Source organism: Monodelphis domestica, chromosome 1, assembly GCF_027887165.1.
Source record: "Monodelphis domestica isolate mMonDom1 chromosome 1, mMonDom1.pri, whole genome shotgun sequence".
In the NCBI taxonomy this organism is placed as follows: domain Eukaryota; kingdom Metazoa; phylum Chordata; class Mammalia; order Didelphimorphia; family Didelphidae; genus Monodelphis; species Monodelphis domestica.
Genome location: NC_077227.1, coordinates 51,909,519 through 51,927,859, shown reverse-complemented (window position 1 = coordinate 51,927,859; position 18,341 = coordinate 51,909,519). Strand labels below are relative to the sequence as shown.

Genomic DNA, 18,341 nt, shown 5'->3' with positions numbered 1-18,341 from the left:
TAGTACTCTTACTAATTTAATATAAATACAGTAAGAGAGAAATGTAAGAGGGAAGTATAAAATATTCCCTAGCTAAATACCCTATAGTTGCCGATCAAAAGAAATTCAGCTCAACTCCAACAAAAGCTCCCTTAGGCCCCAGTCTCTACATGGAAGTTCAATAACCTCTTCAAAATGGGTCTCACCAGTGTCAGCCTCTTCTCTCAGTTACAGTCATTCAACCAGAAAGCCTTGAGCACAGAAACATGCAGAATCCTCCTCAAAGAGCCAAGGAAGGAAGGAAGGAATGGCTTCTTCTATTCAGTCTCACATTTTCTGGTCATTTCCTCACATTACTTCCTATCTCCTTCTCTCACTGCATTGGAACCAATCACAGCTTCCAAATGGCTTAGCACTGCCCAGGGGGCAGTGTCTGTGGGATCTACCTCCTATCCTCTGAGGGTGTGAATTCTTATCAAAAGAATTCACAGGTTCCTGACTGATTGAGTTTCTGAGGGTGTGAACACTTACCAAAAGAATTCACAAGTTTCTGGTTAAGTACGTTTCTGAGGATATGAACTCTTATCAAAAGAATTCACAAGTTCCTGGTTAATTAAGTTTCTGAGGGGGTGAACACTTACCAAAATAATTCACAAGTTCCTGACAGATTGAGTTTCTGAGGGTGTGAACACTTACCAAAAGAATTCACAAGTTCCTGACAGATTGAGTTTCTGAGGGTGTGAACACTTATCAAAAGAATTTACAAGTTCCTGGTTAATTAAGTTTCCGAGGGTGTGAACACTTATAAAAAGTACTCACAGGTTCCTGACTGTTTGAGTTTTTGAGGGTGTGAACACTTACCAAAAGAATTCACAAGTTCCTGACTGATTGAGTTTTTGAGGGTGTGAACACTTACCAAAAGAATTCACAAGTTCCTGAGAGATTGAGTTTCTGAGGGTGTGAACACTTATCAAAAGAATTTACAAGTTCCTAGTTGATTGATTGAGTTTCTGAAGGTGTGAACTCTTATAAAAAGAACTCACAGGTTCCTGACTGTTTGAGTTTTTGAGTGTGTGAACTCTTATCAAAAGAATTCACAAGTTCCTGACTGATTGAGTTTCTGAGGGTGTGAACACTTATCAAAAAGAATTTACAAGTTCCTGACTGTTTGAGTTTTTGAGGGTGTGAACACTTACCAAAAGAATTCACAGGTTCTTGACTGATTGAGTTAAAAAGGGGGAGCACTCCAAAGTTCTTGATTAAGTTAAAATAAAGAAATTCCCTTTCACAAACGTTTAAAAATTCCTATAGCTACAGGTATCTACAATATTAGAAATTAAGCTGTCTCAATATCATGAGAGGGTGTTTGGACCTCACAAATTCCTGAGAAGGTCTTGGGGAACCCCAGAGGTCCCTGAAACATTTTTGAAGATCCATGATTTGGTCCAACACTTTCACATTACAGAAGGGAACTGAGGTCCAGAGAGCAGAAGAGATTTGCCAAAGGTCAGAGAGAAAGCAGCTAAGCTGGACTTCCAATTCACTCCCTGCCTTCAAAGCCTGGGCTCTCTTCAGGGCCCCCAGAGTGAAGTCCTCTCCCTGCCTCCCTCCAGTGGTCCAGGCCATAAGGACTGCTGGCTCCCTTGTTCAGGGCCCTTATCAGCTGTCTTCAGCTGTTCTATACAGCCTCTCAGAGCTCCTATATTTTTGTTTTGTACTGGCATTTAACCTGGTGTGTGTGTGTGTGTGTGTGTGTGTGTGTGTGTGTGTGTGCACATCTCATCTCCTTTCCTAGACCAAATGCCCTGGGGGGAGGAAGCTCCAACTTCCATCTCTGCTTTCTGAAGGTAGTTCTATCCTTCCTCCAGACATGAAAAATGAAGGGGAAATAGCTGAAGGCTGCTTTCTGGCCCTGGGCACCACACCAGAGGAAGGAAAAGGAAAGGGCAGGCATGCCCCTAAAAGACCTTCCCTGCCAGCAAATGGGTGAGGGTGGGCCAGGGCTGGGGTGCTCATATCTTTGTAAAGGGACCAGCCCCTTCTCTTTCTGGTTCTTCCCTCCTCCCTCCCCAGACAGCCAAATCCCCTGGCTCACAGACACTCATGCTCCAGTCATATATGCCTCCTGATCAGTGATTCTAGTTCAGTTAAGCCCTGCCTGCCCATTCTTGGCCAGTTCCAGGCAGTGAATGTCTCTCCAACTCACTGGTGCCAAGAACTGGCCCTATGGGGGTAGGAGCTGGGGCCAGGAGCACACCTAAGACCCAGGCTAAATAGCACAGAACAGTAGCCAGGTCTGCAGCCACCTCACCCCACTCCATGGGAAGGGATTTGGAAAGTCTTCTCCTGGTCCCTGTGGCAATTTGCCTAAATCCTGCACTGTAAAGAGCCTTAGAAGACCATTTAATCAACTTCTCATTTACAGATGAGGAAACTGAGGCCCAGAAGGGTCAAAAGATTATAGGTCTAGCATGGGCTTTATGTTACATATGGGGAAACTGGAAAAGCTTGTCTTGGGTGAAACTGATAGAAAGAGTCAAGATTTGAATGTATATTCTCTGACTTCAAATCTAGCATTTTCCCTACTGTACCATTTGTCTACACCCCAAGCATCTCACTGCCCCCTCCATACACACAGATCATTTTCATCTGGCTCATACCCCGCACCCCGTCCATTTAACCCAGTGGTCATGGCAAGATCTGGACACATCCTACATAATCTCCCTGATGCACACATACAACATGGCAGCTACAAGGATAGATACACACACACACACACACACACACACACACAGAGCAGATAATTCCACTCCATCCTCTAGCTCATACCCCCTGTAATAGCAAACTGTCCTACAGGGATGTGAGATGATACAACCCACCTAGGAACTCCCCAGGGCCAGTAAAGCACAAACTCCTTGACTTATAAAAAATAAAGTTTATTTCATAAAGTGAGTAAGGGAAACAGGTAGGTAAGACCCCAACATTCTTAAAGGTACCTCCACCCAACTTCTAAGACCCCTGCAAAAGGATAACTTTCTATTTCTTCTCTGGGCCCTGCCTATTCCCCCACTATCTAATTCTAATCTGATGTACCCACTAGTGACTAACAAAAAGGAAAGGCAAAGGTCTGGGTTTGGCTGCACTAAGAAACCCAAAGTCACAGATGAAAATCTTTGGATTACCTTAGACCAAGAGGATTTCTGGCAGATGGATCACTGGCAGATGATCTCTGTACTCAGGGAAAATGGCTCTCTCCAAGTAAATTCTCTACCAAGAAGTCAAAATTTTTTTCCACAAAATTTTGACTATCTAGGGAAAATCTCTCAGAGCCAAACCTCCTTCAGCTTAATAGAAATTCAGTCAGAGAGTCAAACCTCCTTCCAGTTCAGTAGAAATCCCAGAAGGAAGGAAATCAGTTATTGTCAGTTCACACTCCCACAATTCCTCTCTCCTTCCCAGAATCCTCTCCCAGGGCTTGTATCAAAATTCCCATCTTTTAGCTAATCCTTAACTCATTCTATCCCGAATTTATATTCCTAGACCCCCACACATCCATTTAACCCCACTGGGCAGGGTAGGATCTGGATGCAATTAACATAATCTCTTAGGTCTGCTAAATTTGTTCTGCATCAGTTATCAAGTCTTTCTAGGTTTTTCTGAGCTCCTCCTTCTCTTTATTAATTACAAAATAACAGTATTCCATTACAATCATATGCTACAATTTACTCAGCCATTTCCCAATTGATGATTTTTATTTTGATGAGTTTGATGAGAAATTGATGAGTTTGCTCTTCATTTCAGATTCTGATGTTCAGAAAGATTTGTGAAAGTCCTTCCATATTCTGTACATTCATAAGGTTTTGCTCCAGTGTGGATTACCTCATGTGCAACAAGAGAGGCTCTCACTGTAAAAGACTTTCCACATTGTGGATTCTCTGATGTTCAAAGAATAGAGACATTTCTAAAGGTCTTTCCACAATGTTCACAAACATAATGTTTCTCTCCAGTGTGAATTCTCTGATGTTTATGAAGAGAAGAGCTACTTCTAAAAGCCTTTCCACATTGTTAACATTCAAAAGGTTTCTCTCTAGTGTGGATTCTCTGATGTTTTCGAAGATCAGAGCTACTTCTAAAAGCCTTTCCACATTGTTTACATTCATAAGGTTTCTCTCCATTGTGGATTGCCTGATGTGCAGCAAGATGACCCCTCTGAGTGAAAGCCTTTCCACACTGTTTACATTCAAAAGGTTTCTCTCCAGTGTGAATTCTTTGATGTATTCGAAGAGCAGAGTTACTGCTAAAGGCCTTTCCACAATGTTCACAAACATAAGGTTTCTCTCCAGTGTGGATTCTCTGATGTTTATGAAGATCAGATCTACTTCTAAAAGCCTTTCCACAATGTTTACATTCAAAAGGTTTCTCTCCAGTGTGAATTCTCTGGTGTATTTGAAGAGCAGAGTTACTGCTAAAGGCCTTTCCACAATGTTCACAAACATTAGTTTTCTCTCCAGTGTGAATTCTCTGGTGTTTACAAAGAGCAGAGTTACTGCTAAAGGTCTTTCCACAATGTTCACAAACATAAGGTTTCTCTCCAGCGTGGATTCTCTGATGTTTATGAAGATCAGAGCTCCTTCTAAAAGCCTTTCCACACTGTTTACATTCATAAGGTTTCTCTCCAGTGTGAATTCTCTGATGTTTATGAAGAGTAGAGCTACTTCTAAAAGCCTTTCCACATTGTTTACATTCATAAGGTTTCTCTTCAGTGTGGATTCTCTGATGTTTAGCAAGATGATCCCTCTGAGTGAATGCCTTTCCACACTGTTTACATTCAAAAGGTCTCTCTCCAGTGTGGATTCTCTGATGTTTTTTAAGAGCAGAGCTCCTTCTAAAAGCCTTTCCACATTGTTTACATTCAAAAAGTTTCTCTCCAGTGTGGATTGCCTGATGTGCAGCAAGTTGTCTGAAAGCCTTTCCACATTGTTTACATTCATAAAGTTTTTCTCCAGTGTGGATTCTCTGATGTCTTCGAAAAATAGAGAGAGTGCTAAAGGCCTTTCCACAATGTTCACAAACATAAGGTTTCTCTCCAGTGTGGATTCTCTGATGTTTATGAAGACCAGAGATACTTCTAACAGCCTTTCCACACTGTTTACATTCATAAGGTTTCTCTCCAATATGGATTCTCTGATGTCTGGCAAGAGAGGCCCTCTGAGTGAAAGCCTTTCCATACTGTTTACATTCATAAAGTTTCTCTCCAGAATGGTAGGCCATTACCCCCATGTTACCTTGATACATGAACATTTCAGGAGGTTTCTCTTGCAACAGAAGAAATCCTACTTCTTTGAGAAAGAATGTGCTGTTTTCATTATCCTGAGAATAGTCATTTCTTAAGGTCAAGTTCATATTCTGATTTAGGACTGAATATTGGCTGAATTTTTCTGCAGTTTCATCAAATTCACAGTCACTCATTGGATTTTGATTTACCTTAGTATCAGAGTCACAGACTTCTCTCAAAACAAAGTCACAAGGGTCCCCATTCATGCATCTTTGGGGGCCAGATCCTTCCACAAAAAGGCTTGGGTTGGCACATATCTCCTTCACTTCCAAATTAGTCTCTGCCTCTGGACAGGAGCTCCATTGGCCTTTCTTCTCTAGCCTCGGTGGTGATTCCCCTTGCTGAAAACAAGTGATAAAATTTTCTCTGGGAACTGTAAGCCCCACAGAGAGTAGATTCTGTACATTCTCCGGCATGACCTCCTTGCATAGTTCTTTCTGAGAATCCACATCCTTGAATGTTATTGACTCCTGGGATGGGAGCCTCTGGGTCTGAGAGGCCATTCTCTCTGGCTCTGGGATCTCTGCTTGGGCCAAACTCTGGTCCTTCAGCGGGTGGGAGCCCCAAGGTGGGGAGACTTCCTCTTTGTACACCAGAATCCAAAGTCCTAATTGGGAACCCAAAATCCAAAGAGCCAGTAGACACTGAAAAATCCCCCAAGAACCTTCTCAGCACACAGGAGGCTAGGACCACCAAGAATCTCACCAAAGCTCACCCTGAAGAGTGTCTGGAAGCACCAACTCAGAGAGAGAGTGAAAGTGCTCACCAAGGAGCCAAGGAAGGAATGCATTTCTTCTCCTTGGTGTTGCCTTTTATAGCCCCTCTTCCACATCACTTCCTGTCACTCTCCTACTTCATGGGAACCAATCAGTTTCCCAATTTTAGTGGGTTGGGTGGGGGCAGTGCTCCTGGCCTTTGGAGGTATGAACTTTTTTCTAGTAAGTGACTTGTGAACTCTTACTTAGGGACTTACTAAGTTTTAAGTAGAGGTACTTTAATTTCTTGGCTGATTAACTGACAATAGACAAAGGGAAACTTCAGATGGTCTAGAGTGGATCTGGGGATAAACAGAGCTTATTCCTCTGGGTCTCTTGGGGCTTCTGGACCTTAAATCCTGAGGCTTCTTAACTAGTTTAGGAGATTCTCCTTTAGCACCATCTCTAACCCAGAAGAACCAAAGACTATTCAGAGGCCTGGGGGAGGCCCAGGAACCTTCCTCCTGCCATTTAGGAGGCCAGAGAAGACATGACCAGAGGATTAGCCCATGCTAGGATCCATGATGGACAGAGAAGAATCTGTGTATTTGTCTGTGTGTCTATATGGGGCTGGGGCTCAAGCTGTTCAGACCTGTCTGCCTCTTCCTGACCCCTTTGGGGCTTTCTGGGCAGAGATGCTAGGTTGCCTTGCTATCTTCTTCTGCAGCTCATTTTACAGGGGAGGTAGTCCCCTGTAAAGGTCAAGTCACTTGTCCAGGGTCCAACAGGAGGTGATCTCAGGACTTCCTGACTCCAGGCCCTGAGCTCTAGTAGGTACCAAGGTCCTAAAGACCCTGGAAAAGTCTTTCCCTAAAAGATTCTTCATCTTCTGGCCTCAGTGCCTCGGGGTTGATGCTCTAAATTCCTCTCTGCTCTCTCTGGGGGCTTAGGAGGAGAGAATACACAGGCCTACTTTGGGCATAGCCTGCCCTCCCCTAACAGATGCTCCCCCCCACCTCAACCCCACTCTGGGCCCTTCCCTGAACTCCATACTGTAAACCTCAAAATTTCTTAGACTTATAAATGTTGGAAATTTCACCATTGAGAAATTTCATACTTGAAAAATTTCCTATTGATAGTGGGTCTTGACTATTGGAATGTGAACCCCATTGGCATGGGAGGTTCCTTCTCTTCCCTTCTTAAGATTACTTTAGGACAGAAACCTTTTGCTGAACAATGGAAAGGACTTTGACCTATGCTTAAGCATAGAACAGGAATTTCTTTGAGTCATGATTGATTTTAGAATTGATACAATGGAGATACTTGGAATCAATCTCCACCCTATTCAGTCCTAACAGGATTGAGTAAGGGCTGCAGCCTAGATCAAAATTTAATTATTCCAATCTCTACCCTACTCAGGTTAACAGGATTTAGGAAGGGCTGTAGCAAAGGATCAAAGATTTAATTATTTGAAAATATGACCTTCAACAGACATGTGCAAAGCCAGGAGCTTGGACAGTAGACCTCAGACTGCTTTCTTTTTAGATGGTCACCTTGGTGACTGTAAAGGCTGACTTCTGTCCTTGCCCCTTCTGGAGGTGTGAACCTCTGAGAAACCTCTGGGCGGTCCTGGGTTAAGCTAGAGCCTCCATTGGCACAGGGAAATTGATGGACAGGTGATTGGTAGATGTGAGGACTGAGGGGAGGGAACTTGGATGGTTTCCTTAAGGATAGGGGGGTCTGAAGACTCGAGGTGGTTGAGGAGTTTGTCGGAGTGGTTGTGGTGTGCTCTGAGAAGCTTTCGCTGAAGGAAGCTGAAGGTGGGGGCCCCGGAGACTGTTTCTCCATTTTTGGTCATGTGAGTAATAGGGACTGATCTCCTTTCATTGCCCCAGCTATCTAAGGGCTTGGGCCTTTTGGCCCAGCCTAAACAGAAGGGGTATTTAAGCCCTATTCCCTTCTCTCCCCTTTCTCTCTCCCTCTATCTCTCTATCTCTAATTCCTTGCTTCCTCCTGTTTGTAATTAAAACTCCATAAAAGGTTGACGGCTGACTTGAGTTTTCATTAAGGAATTACATAGCTGAATTCCTTGGCGACCTTAAATTAATATATATCAGTCTTTTAAAAGTGATTTCCTTGTCACAATAATCTCCTTCTTCCAGACTTTGGGCCTGTCCAGGCTGAGCTGGGAGGGAGACCTAAAGGATGTTCCAGAAGCGGAGGCCTCCAGGGAGTTGCCTGGCCCTGCCCCTGGGGGAGGAAGCTGGCAGGGTTCAGCTGGGTAATGAAGTAACTCTCCATCATACATAATCTCCCTAACACACACATACAACATGGCAGATGCATGGATGGACACAGACACAGACACAAGCCACACAAGCACCAACCAACAGCATAGAAGCATGTGAAGATTGTATTTAGCTCTCCCCAATCATAACAATGAAGTTACTTAGTTCCTTTATTGTGAAGATAAAATTGTAATCCCCAAAGTGTAAACCCAGTACTTAAAGTAGATATACCCATTTAGTGTTTTAACCACAAAAAGGTATGAACTAAGCATAAAAAAGTGTGAACTAACCACAAAAAGGTGTGAACACCCACTTCATACATTAAGTGGGAGTTCTGTGACCCGTGTGAAAGAGTGGGAAGTCCTGGAGAGGAGCATCTGCTGTGATTGGTAGATGTAAAATTTAGGGGAGGTGACACAAGAGAAAAAGGTCTTTAAATAGTAGAAACAGAGACACACAGAGGACCAGTCACTTGGGGTTGGACTGGGACCAGAAGACAGACACTCAGACTTGGAGTGAAGAAACTAGGCTATGGAACTGTACCCCTGGAGGAGCTTGGACAGTAGACCTCAGACTGCTTTCTTTTTAGATGGTCACCTTGGTGAGTGTAAAGGCTGACTTCTGTCCTTGCCCCTTCTGGAGGTGTGAACCTCTGAGAAAGGTCCATTGTCTCAAGACTCCTTTCCCCTGATTAGGACCTTAGAATTTCTACCTGGCTCAGAGAAAGCCAGAACTCTGCTTGCTCTGTCTCTCTGTCTCTCTCTCTCTCTGTCTCTGTCTCTGTCTCTGTCTCTCTCTCATTTTTCTCTCTTCCTTAATATCTTCCCTCTATTGTAAAAATAAACTACCATAAATTCTATTTACTTGAGTAATTTATTTTGGAATTTAGAAATTAAATCCCTGGTGACCACCAACTTAAAATTGGGTCCAACCATAAATTTAATAAGCACAACCCAAGCTATAACTACAACACACCCCAATAAGCCACCTGACCACCTAGACATACAGCCATCTCCATGCCTAATGCCTGCCCCAGCCCCATCACTGCCACACACAATGCAGCCATCTGCTTTCCCATAGGGCACAATACACACTGCTGCCTCATCTATACCCTCACATCCTTTTACTCTTCCCCCCATACCTGGAAGAGTACAAACACACATTGTCCCCCTTCTCTTCACTCTCCCTTCCTAAAGAAGCACAGGAAGTTACAATGCACTAGGGGCAGCCTGTCCTGCAGGTGAGAGGGGTGGCAGCCCTTATCACCCTCACCGTTTCCTAGTTGCCTGTGGCATCACTTATTTGGGCTGGGGGAGGGGAGGCAGACTGGGTTTGAGGGAGAAGAAAAGGTACCCAGGAGCTGCCTTGGCTGCCCAGCTCAGAATTAAATCCATTGCCAAAGAGATGCTAATCAGGTTGCTTTGTTGCACTGGGTAAATGCAGGAGCTTCCAGCAACTCCAGAGCTTTTGGAGTGAAGTAGAAGGAAACTAAGGGGGGTGGGGGGGGAGAGCCAGAGAGAACTAGTCTGTGATTTATGTGGGCACTTCTGCAAATGTTTCTGCTGGCACTGGCATTGCTGGAGCCAAAAGGAGAGGAGGACCAGCAGTGACCTGTGGCTTTAAGGAGCTCAGGGGCTGCAGGGATGAACTCTGCCATGGGGGGGGGGGGAATTCTGAGCTGGGGCTCCCACAGCCTGGACCAAGGAGGGAGCAGCCAGGGAGATGGCACAGGCCCTGGGGAAGAAACAGCTTAGAAGTAGGCTCCATCCCAGATGTATTAAACTGGTTCCCCTTTCCTTCTTCACCCTAACAACTAAGCCAGAGAGACTAAACAAGATGACTTCCAAGTTGCCTTTCAACTTTAATATTCTATTATTCTAGATGTCTTTAGGTCTGATTTCCTGATACACCCTAACCTGAAACATCCCCTATTCCCCTCCTTGCTACATGCACAAAATTTTGAGTCTGTAAAATGGGCTTCCATCAGCCCTCCCAGTGCAATGGAAAGAATGCTACTAATACAGCAACTACTAATACAATGTCTGTTACTTAATCTATATCCAACAGGCAAATCACTTCCTGTCTCTGGGCCTCATTCTCTTTATCTAGGGGGTCTTCATGACCTCGAGGGAGTGGATAAAACTAAACCAGCACAAAATACAAAGCACTTCTGGGAAAGGACGACTACATCCTCTGGCCAGAAAACCCAAAAGGTGGGGTCTAACCCAAAGGATCCATGGGACAGCGAGCTTGGGGGAAGAATGCCATCTTCCCTTACCTTGGGCTGCTTCTGCGGCACAGACTTGGGAGGGAAGGGAAGAATTCTTCTAGTTTCCTGCAGGGTCCAGGAAGGCATCCCCTGCAAGCAGCCTACAGTTCCAATGGTCTCTTTTTCTCATTAAGGTATTTTTATTTCCTTTCTTTCTGATAAAAGATAAAGCCCAGATTGGACTTATATGTTTCTTTTCTCTTTTGAAGCTTTCATGATTCCATTTGTGGGAGTTGTTTAGGAAACTGGCATGGGAAATGGCAGCAGAAGAGCAGTTTGCTACAGAGGCTCCAGACCCTCTTCTCTCTCTTGACCCATTCATTAGGGGTTCCAATCCCTCCTTCAGCCTCCAGAGGGCTCACGGAGCCCTGGGGTACACTATGACCCCCAAATGCCACCCACAAACATCTCTCTCTCAACATCACCCCCTTTTTCATTCTCAGTCCCCATCAACTTCTTCCTCGCCCTCCCCCCCCAACCACCTTGGAGGCAGGCGGCTGAGCTACAGCTCCAAATGGGTTCCCTCCCCTCCTCCGTCTGTTCACAAGCCCATATGTTCAGTCTGCAGGCTTGGGGTGAGACTCCCCCAACAGGTCTGCACTATTTTGGGTATCCCTGCCTACTAGGCTAGCCTTACCTATTGCACTGGCACTTGGGGGGTGATGGGTTTGGGAGCCTAGAGCTGGTTTCCTTTCCACTCCAGAAACCCCAAACTCCTTTCCCAGAAAGACCCAGCAGCTCCAAGAAGGAATAGAGAGGCAAATCCCATCAAGGGCAATCAATGTCTCTTAATAGCCCAGATCTCCAATCCATCTGCAGCTCAGAGCAACCCACCCACCAACAGGGACACACTGGATTCCTTGGAAATTGGGGGAACAAATCAGGCTGTCATGGAATACAAAGATTGTTGATGAGCTATAAAAAGAAGTCTACAAACAGAGTGGAGCTGCCCAAAAAGGTTTGGCTTATTTATACATTTTAATCTTTCCCCCCATCTAAGATGTTTATGGAGGAAGTGATGCAGTATGGGTCCGATCGAGCTGCAGACTTCCCTGTGTCCTGCCAGTGCCTGGCTGGCACATAGGCAACAATGCTAGGAACTTGCAGTGAATCTCTAGTTATTCAGGAAAGATGCCCTCACTCCCGACTCTGGTCCAGGTCATAACACTTACCACCAAGGTCCTCAGGCCCCAACTCCTTCATTCTACTCAATTCTATCAACAAGACTGGTATCCCCGTCTCCCGACCCATCCTTCGATAACTTCTTCCCATTGTGGCAATCAATTTTATAATTCCATATGCTCACAGTCCCACTGAGCACTGCCTGAGCCAGCCAGGAAGGCCATAGGGGACAGCTAGGTGGCTCAGTGAATTGGGAGCTGGCCCTAGAAAGGGGAGGTCCTGGGTTCAAATCTGACCTTAGATATTTCCTAGCTGTATGATCCTGGGCAAGTCACTTAACCCCCATGATCTAAACCTTACAACTTTTCTGCCTTGGAATCAATACACAGTATTGATTCTAAGACAGGAAAGAAAAAGAGGGGGAACTACTACAGTGGAAATCAAACCAAGGCTTAGGACACACTGCCACTAATCCACTGTGGGATCCTGGGAATGGCACTCTGCCTCAGTTTCCTTATATGTAAAATGGGAGCAAGTAAATTAAATAATCTCTTTGGTCCCTCCCATTCTTAGCTTCAATGGCCTCCTCCTCTACCTTTCTTTGTGGAGGAAAAGGGTAGAAAAGCTTTCTCTGTACTGAGCTCTAATGAGAAAACTCATTATAACCCTCTTGACTTTCCATTTGTTTAGGTGAGATAGCTGCTTGGTAAAGTGTGGCAGCAATGTTAGGAGAGGAAATACACTCCCAGGGAAGCAGGGAAAACTCCAGCTTTTAATCAGACTTTAAAATGAAGGCACTGTCATCACACCTTGGGTTCTGCCTAGCTCTTTGGCTCCCTCCAGCAAGGAAGGCTCAGAGGGAGAAGGATGTTGGATGGAGTCATTGAGGGGGAGGGAGAATGGACCAGTCTGGGTCCTTTGAAGTCGTCCCTGCTGCCCGTCAGTCTGTCACTGCTATCTCACTCTCAGGGCTAAAGGTTTTATAACTTGATCATATTCTCCAAATTCAGAAGCCATCAGACTTTATGGTGTCCCTGTTGCCATCTTCTCCTCAAGGGAGCCTCCCCCCTTCTCTGCCCTCTCCCCAGGAGTCAGGAGAGGGGAACTGGAGGAAAAGGCCAGCAGGGCAAGTGTCCCAAGCTGAGAGGCACTTTCAGGGAGTCTGTTTTTAATGCAGGGCTCAGGAAATGAAAACTAAGTGAGAGGCTGGGGGAGGTCTTTCTCACCACCAAATTTGGAGAATGTTGGAGAACAGGAATCACTGTGTTGTCACTGGTGCTTAAGTCAGAAGAAGTGGGTTCAAATCCCACCTCTGATGAATACTATCTATGTGGTACAAGACCTTAACCTCCCACCAGGTTGTTTCCTTTCCTGTAAAATGAAGACCAAATAGACTAATCAGCCTGCATGACTTCTGAGGGCCTTTCTCTCTCTAGATTTATGAGATCTGCAGGCCTAGAGACAGAAGATCCTGGGTTCAAATCTGGCCTCAGACACTTCCTAGCTGTGTGACTCTTGGGCAAGTCACTTAACCACAATTGCTTAGCCCTTACCACTTTTCTGCCTTGGAATCAATACACAGTATTGATTCTAAGATTGAAGGTAAAAGTTAAAAAAAAGATTATCTTCTAATAGCTGGAGGGTCCTGAGGAGGACCCTCAGACCAGGAAGCCCTTTGGACAAAGAGAGAACCTAAGGTAGCTGGGTGGTACAGTGGTTAGGATGATGAACCCAGAATCAAGAAGACCCAAGGTCTAATCCAACATCAGATACTTACTAGCTATCAAATCATAGATATCACTTAACCTCTCTGTGCCTTGGTTTCTTCAACCAGGAGAAAAATACTAGCATTTACTACCCAAAGTAGCCTCATGGCAAAATGAGAACACTAGACCTGAAATCAGGAAGATTCTTCTTTCTGAGTTCAAGTCTGGCTTCAGACATGTAATAGTTGTGTGACCCTGGACAAGTTACTTAACCCAGTTTGCCTCAGTTTCCTCATCTATAAAATGAGCTTGAGAAGGAAATGGCAAACCATTCCCAGGACCTTTGCTAAGATAACCCTAAATGGGGGTCACAAAGAGCCAGACTCGACTGAACAACAACAAAAACCTCTCAGAGTCTTAAGGGGAGATGATGTTTATAATTTGTAAATCAAAAGTTCCCAAAGCACACTTTGCCATTGAGAGACTAAGCCCTGGGGAAAGTGAATTGTTCCAGCCTCTATTTCAATATCTGTAAAATGGAACACTTCAGATTTTGAAATAATAATAGTTACTCACATGTATAAAACACTATGTACTGCATAACCAATATAAAATTGTTTGCCTTCTCAATGAGGGAGGAGGGCATGGAGAAGGGAGGGAGAGAATATGGAACTCAAAATTAAAAAAAACCCAAATGTTAAAAATTTCTAATTGGAAATGTAATTGTAAAAATAAAATAGTTCTTTAAAATAGAGCCTACTGTGTGCCAAGCATTGTGCTAAGTATATTATAGTAATCTCCTTTGATTTTCACAACCCTGGAAGGTAGGTGCTGTTATTGCCCCATTTTACAGTTGAAAAACTGTGGCAACAAGTGAAATGACTTGCTTAGGGACATAAGGCTACAAGGACTTGAATTCAGGTTTTCATGATGCCAGGTCTGCCACTTTTAGTGCTCCCAAAATAGGACTAGATGAAGGGAAAAGATGTTCCTGAAGGAACTGTCTTCTCTGTGTACAAGTGGGGAGGAAGGCAAAAAGCTCTCCAACCCTCAAGTTTAAGGGTTAATTTCCAAATTTGGGGGACCAAAAAGGAAGAAGCCACAGGAAGCTGCACTAGTTAGCAGCCTCTCTGAGGTGGTGGGCATTCAGCACCTGGGTGCAGACAGTAATGAGCATAATTTAAATCCTAGGTTCAAACACAAGAGTGAGAAATCAAAGCCCATTATTAGAGGCTAGCTCTAGCTGGGCACTTTTCTTTCCAGGCAAGGCGGGGACCAGGCACGTTATTAAACAGGCACACTGAGACAGTCAATTCCTCTGGGCTAGCCCCTCACAGAAGAGAGACAACCCAAGATACCCTGCTAGCCCTAAGACATTCAACAATGAAAATATGGCCTAGAAATCTTCAAAGTGCCTGCCCTCTCCTGAGTCCAAACTCTAAACCTCCTCTCTGACTCCCTGTCCAGGATCTCCAGCATAGATTGCCAATACTTTGATCTTCAGCTCCATGAAAATACCCTCAGAACCCACCCCCAAGTCCACATTTCTAAGTGGCTAGAGCTCTGAACTAGCAGTCAGGAAGACAGAAGAATGCAAATGTCCTGTTATCTCAGCCTCAGTTTTCCCAGTTGTAAAACAGAAATAATAATAGCACCTTACTTCCAAGAGTTGTTGTGAGGATCAGATGGGATAATTTGGTAAATGCCTTGCAATCCTTTGAGCCCTATAGTATTCTGTCACTCCTCACCTTAAGAAAGTTCTGTACATTCTCCAGTCCTTCTTCCATCAATTTGGGCTCATTTACAACTTCACAACTCATGTTTGAACCCCAAAGGCTGCCCAGGAGATGAAACAAGAAGCTTTGGAACCTTGCAGCTCAATAAATAAAAATAAAAACAGAAGAAATACTGGGCAGGCAAGAGACCAAACTCAGTCCTACCAGGAGCAGTGAGCACAGGCAAAGGTGCATCACCATTGTTACCTAAAAGGGAGTGGGGGGGGGGGGGGAGTGATGTAAATAAACTACCCCAAAAAAAAACAAAAAAGGCTTCCATGCTTTCTGGGTGCCATTGAGCTTGAATTCAAAGAGGGAACTTCTCTTCCTGCCCCCCCCCCTCACACACACACACACACACACACACACACACACACACACACACACACACACACATACACAATCAAGCAACCAATACTCAGTTCGGGTCCAAGACCCACCTGCCTGGGCTCCAGGAACAGGTTTCTCTGCTCACTTTCCCATCTTTCCTGGGCCCCAGAAGACTTATAACCACATGGGGAATAGGGAGGCGTTGCAATTACTGACTGGGGATGACTGGGGTGGCAGGAGTGGTGTGGTATCTCCCAGCATCACCCAGCGCCTTACATATACACTAACAGAGAATCGTACCCAGCTGAGGGATTTCTCCCTTCCCTACAGCTACGGCTGGGGCCCTCTGCGGCTTGGGCGACCCGACGGAAAGCAATGCGAATGGCAGTGACCTACTTAAAGGGGAGCTCGGCCTGATCCGAGCATACCCCACCCTGCCCCGCCCCGCCCGCCTGCCCCTCGGCATCCCCAGCCCAAATCCAGCTAGTGCCAGTCCCGATCAGGTGGGGCCATTTCGCCTTTCGGCAGTCAGAGCCCCAGAGCTACGCGCCGCTCCAGACACCGAAGTGTCTGATCGCTGGCCTGGGCTCCTCAGCCCCCTGCTTCCAGACTGGTTCTGGCCCGAGAAGAGTGAGAGTCCGGGGCTATAGTGGCAGGAACAGCTCCAGCCTTCTGGGAAGTTGCACGAGAAGGAGCCGGGTACCACTGTACATTCCGCGTGCACCGCGCCCGGGTCCCTCTCGACTTCCCGGGGATCTGGGAGAACCCTGGAGCTGAGGCTCTCGCCACCTGGGGCAAGCTCAAGACTCGAGAGAAAGCCATCAGAGAGGGCGAGCTGGAAGCCCTTTTAGCCATGGCCTCACATCCAAACTAACCTTCTCGGAACCTGAGCCCGAGCCGTCTAAGACGCCCCCCCTCCTTCCACCGTCTCCCCGAACACTGATCAGTCGGCCACCTCTTCTACTTTTCTGGCTAAAACAAAATGCCAGTAACCCGGCCGAGGTCACCCAGGCACCGAACTTTCAGCCTCTCAGAACCCTCTCCCTTCTCCCTCCCAGGGGCAATAACGGGCGCCCCCCCGCCTCAGGGAGCAGCCGCAGGCTAGCAATGACCTTTGGATACAGGATGACCAACGGCTAGAGGTAGGTTTGTGTTTTCGGAAAGGGAAGGACTCCTGTGTAGGTGGGCTCGGACCCCCGCCGACGGCTGCACCGCGCCTCCCTGGATTCCCCGATCCCCGATCCCCGTACCTGCTCCGCACAGCCTCAAGTTCCAGAGCAGCAGCAGGACCAGGAGGCGCGCCCCCTGCGCTGTTGGGGCCGCTGTCGCCGCCGCCGCGCTCCGAGCTAACATCGCTCCCCGGCCAGGCTCTGGCGCCTCTCCCCCGGGGATCTCTCCCTGGCCCCAGCCTCGCCGCCGCCGCCGCCGCCGCCGCCGCCTCTTCCTTCTCGTCCTCGTCCTCCCGAGTACCTCCAACCTCCGGCCCCCGGCCGCCCGGCCGCGCCAGCCCGTGCCCACCCTGGGGGCACTGCCAGCCACTCTTTGGGGCAGGGAGCACAAGGACAACTGGTCCCCGGGCGCGGGGCGGCGTAAAGGAGACCGCCGCTGCTGCTGCTCCGCCCTAGGTCTAGGAGAGCGGCGGCGCCCGCTGCCCTCTCCGGTGCCAGGCTACTGCGTGCCCCTCCTCGCCCGCGGGCTCTGGCGGCTCCCTCCGCTCTCTCCGAAGTTGAGCTGCGAGTGAGTGCGGTCAGCGCAGCGCAGCGCAGCCCACAGCTCCTCCTCCTCCTGGCTGGCAGCCCGCCCGCCCGCGCTCTCCTCCACTGGCCACTCAGTTGGGCTCCCGCATCCTCTCCAGCTCAGGCCGCCAGCCACAATGCCGAGGTGTCCCGCTCACTCGCCCGAGTCCCGGAGCTTAGGGGAGACCAGGGAGGAGGGAGGGAGGGAGCAACTAAACGAGGGAGGGAGGGAGGAGCCTCGGGAGGCGGTGTGGGCACTAGGGGGGATCCGACATCCGCTCAGGCGCTGCTCTTGGAAAGGTAGGGGCCCCTCAGGGGGGGACTCGCGAAGCGCAGGCTCCGGTGTTCTATAGAAAACCCGGAGGACTGGCAAAAACTCCCGGATGGTACTGAACTTCACCTTCCTCTGGTCTTCCTCTTCACCTTCCTCATCATCTTCTGGAATGGTTCCGCCCATGCCCTCCCCACTCCGTCCCCAAATACCCTTAGCTTCCCCTTTTGGTATCTTGTCTTCCTTCTCTGGTTGTCACCAACATTCTTTCTCATATACTCGTTTGCTGCGCTCACTTTCTACAGCTCCCTCCTTGAGTGTGCCTTGAGCTCTTCTTGGCCAGAAACCCGAGTTTATAGGGATTGGGGACCTGCGATGGTGGGGGAATGGGTGCTGAGGTCCTTCCTTCAAGCCCTGGAGGACTTCCTCCAATGTGCCCATCTTAGCCAGAAGTCAGTAGATAGATTTCAAGGGGTCCTGGAACTTGGATGGTGAAAAACAATGACACCTCTGGCTGAAATTTAGCATTTCTGTCAAGCATTTTGAACCATGATTCTGAGAAGGGGTCCAAAGGCTTCACCACACTGCCAAAGGGACACACACTGGGACACATAAGCCTTGTTAAGAACTCCTGCTCTGCTGGGGTAAAGAAAATGATGTGGAGATACTATTCCCCCAAACCTTCTTTCCTCTTTTCAAAGTTCAGGGGGCTGTATAGCCTAGAATCAGATCATCCTATTGACTCTTCTTTTCCCAAGACTCTTTGGGGAAAATTCTTATTTAGAATTTTCCCTGGGGATGCTAGTCAGGTGTTTTGTCCTACTGGTGTATGGAG

General features: G+C 47.0%; 1 protein-coding gene across 3 annotated transcripts in view; it reads right to left on the bottom strand.

Moving 5' to 3' along the window:
- UNC5B (unc-5 netrin receptor B) overlaps positions 1–17,425 on the bottom strand; it is a 162,043-nt gene extending 144,618 nt beyond the window's left edge. For 2 of the 3 annotated variants that reach the window (XM_056799284.1, XM_056799291.1), the window contains exon 1: positions 16,750–17,424. In XM_056799284.1, coding sequence (XP_056655262.1) covers positions 16,750–16,852 — 103 coding nt within the window. In that variant the 5' untranslated portion in view covers positions 16,853–17,424. Of the gene's footprint in view, positions 1–16,749 lie in introns of all 3 variants that reach the window. The other variant, XM_056799281.1, reaches the window with a different exon arrangement.
- Between the last annotated feature and the right edge of the window lie 916 nt (positions 17,426–18,341).